Below are 2,742 nucleotides of genomic sequence, written 5' to 3' on the forward strand. Positions count from 1 at the left end.
GATAGATAGATAGGAGATAGATAGATAGATAGATAGATAGATAGATAATAGATAGATAGAGTAGATAGGTAAATTAAAAATAAACTGATAGTACAATAAAAGTTACTGCGCTTAATCCCATTCGTGTAATAGTAAATATATAACCTATCATAAAACAGTACAGATATAGTTATGGATTATATTCCATGTTCCTTACTACAGATGTCACGATAGATAAATTCTGTCTTATAATAAAGTTGATATTACATCAAGTGACGTCATTTCAATGGACTTGTGGATCCTAAAGTAATATAAAAAGGTGGAAAATGATGGAAAAATTCTTGTGTTATTAAATACATTAACATTAAATAATCTATGAGTATTAATACTGGTCATTGCACCCATGTGTTATGGAGTTTATTGAGGATAATAGTGACACTATATAGTAACGTGCACATAACAGGACGGGGTCTATAAATGAGGGCTGGCTACTTTTCTCCTTGAATAGAGACTTGTAGTCACGCTTTGCCAGCTGTAATTTTTGTAGCTAGTAATTTCCTCTCTTGGTTGCCTTCTCTTTCATTGTCTCACAAGCAGAGAGCAGAAGATCCTCTTACTATGAGCCGCATGCTGTGCAATGTAACAGTTCATGCACACAATGGTATCAGGATACATCCTTAGCCACCTGACTGCCTGCTGTTCATCAGGACTCAGGGGAAGTCTGGAGGAGTGAGGGCTTGATGATGCTTGGAGTGATCTCACTGCCTCCAGCTCATCTTTCACAAGGGAGGAGTCCATGGCTCTCCAAACTCCTCCAATCCAAGAGTTAGGAGGAGGGGTCCGGGCCACTGATACTGTGATAAGAGTCAGACAATAACAACACACTAAAAAGAGCAAAGCTGAACCAAATTCCAACCTGCTCATGCACTAGCCACAAGGCTTTCCACACTGCCCTTCACGATGATGTCCATGAACAGCAAGCAGCCTTTCAGCATGCATCCCATTCTACACGAACCGAAATATGCTCCGCTCCATACAAGCTCGGAAGCCATCCGCAGGGCTTGCATGCCGGCACCACAGGTAAGCATTTAACATCTTCTCTGCCCAACGTATATTAACTTATATATCATGTGGACAATGGAAATTTTTGGACAACGTTGTATCCTAGGTCTAGGGCATACTATCAAAGTGTTCTTTTTGAATTGAAGAATTTGGGAGAGTTTCATTACATTCGACAATTCCTATGGCAAATGTTGGCATCGTATTTGGAATTTAAAATTTTACTTAAAATTAAGATGCCAAAAAATTCCTATGGTGTATGTAGGTATCGTATTTGGAATTAAAATTTTTACTTAAAATTATGATGCCAAAAAATTCCTACAGCACATGTTGGTTTCATATTTGGAATAAAAATTTGTACTTAAATTTAAGATGCCATTTGCTAAGATCTTTACATGGACTTTATTTTTATTTCCAGCTTCAAGGCAATATCTTTGCTGGTTTTGATGAAACTTTACTCAGAGGAGCTGAAGCTTTGGCTGCTGTGGATATTGTATCTCAAAAAACACATCCGTTCAAACCAGATGCCACTTACCACACCATGAGCAGCGTGTCCTGCACACCAACATCTTCGTCGGTGCATCTGCATCACCCGTCAGTTTTAACAACCCACCATTCACATCATCCTCACCATCAGCCTTCACAAGGCTTAGATGGGGACCTTCTAGATCACCTAAACCCTGCTCTTACCTTAGGAGGTGTCCCGGGACCAGATGTTGGATCAGCACCCTCCCATCCCCACGCTCATATGTCTGCCATTAACCACATGGCCCACCATACACAGTCTATGAACCTCTCTCACAACCATGCACTGGCAACTCATACAGCCATCTCCTGCTCCGAAAGTGAGACAGATCCAAGAGAACTTGAATCCTTTGCAGAAAGATTCAAACAAAGGAGAATAAAACTTGGTGTGACTCAGGCTGATGTTGGTTCTGCCTTGGCCAATCTGAAGATCCCAGGTGTTGGTTGTCTCAGTCAAAGCACCATTTGTAGGTTTGAGTCTCTTACATTATCTCATAACAACATGGTGGCCTTAAAGCCCATTTTGGAAGCCTGGCTCGAGGAGGCAGAAAGAGCTCAAAGGGAAAAAATGACCAAACCTGAAATTTTTACTGGGGGTGACAAGAAGCGTAAGCGTACCTCTATTGCCGCCCCAGAAAAAAGATCACTTGAAGCTTACTTTGCTGTCCAGCCAAGACCTTCTTCAGAAAAGATTGCAGCTATTGCAGAAAAGCTAGACTTAAAAAAGAATGTAGTGCGGGTCTGGTTTTGTAATCAGAGGCAGAAACAGAAAAGAATGAAGTTTTCGGCGACCTACTGAGAAGTGGCGCTCTCTTTTTGAACTGACCAATGAACTGTTTTCAACCTAAGGGGATTTAGATACATTGAAATCTTGTCTTCATACCTTGGCATAGAGATGACAATGATAAAGGACTGGGACATACAGTCATAGCCACCTGTAAAGTTGTGCTGGTGAGTGGAAAGCTTGGGATAGTCTTTTTGGTTTTTGGCTCTCTATGACTTTATGAAATTCCCCAAAAAAAAAAAAAAATTAAAGAAAATAAAAAACCGCAAAGAATTGAAAAAAAAAAAAAGGAATGGGAAGCAAAACTTGAAATCCTGTATGTTTCTCTCAGTTTGATCGACCCTTTTATATTTATTATTGTATATATTACCTGTGATGATATTGCACCAGTGGTT

General features: G+C 40.0%; 1 protein-coding gene across 1 annotated transcript; it reads left to right on the forward strand.

The window, feature by feature from the left end:
• Nucleotides 1–875: 875 nt before the first annotated feature.
• Nucleotides 876–2,542, forward strand: LOC142185014 (brain-specific homeobox/POU domain protein 3). The gene is made up of 2 exons (XM_075260226.1): nt 876–1,059; nt 1,457–2,542. The coding sequence occupies exons 1-2, from the start codon at nt 940–942 to the stop codon at nt 2,360–2,362; spliced, it is 1,026 nt and encodes a 341-aa protein (XP_075116327.1). The 5' UTR covers nt 876–939; the 3' UTR covers nt 2,363–2,542.
• Nucleotides 2,543–2,742: the final 200 nt, after the last annotated feature.

This window comes from Leptodactylus fuscus, chromosome 11 (assembly GCF_031893055.1).
Source record: "Leptodactylus fuscus isolate aLepFus1 chromosome 11, aLepFus1.hap2, whole genome shotgun sequence".
NCBI lineage: Eukaryota > Metazoa > Chordata > Amphibia > Anura > Leptodactylidae > Leptodactylus > Leptodactylus fuscus.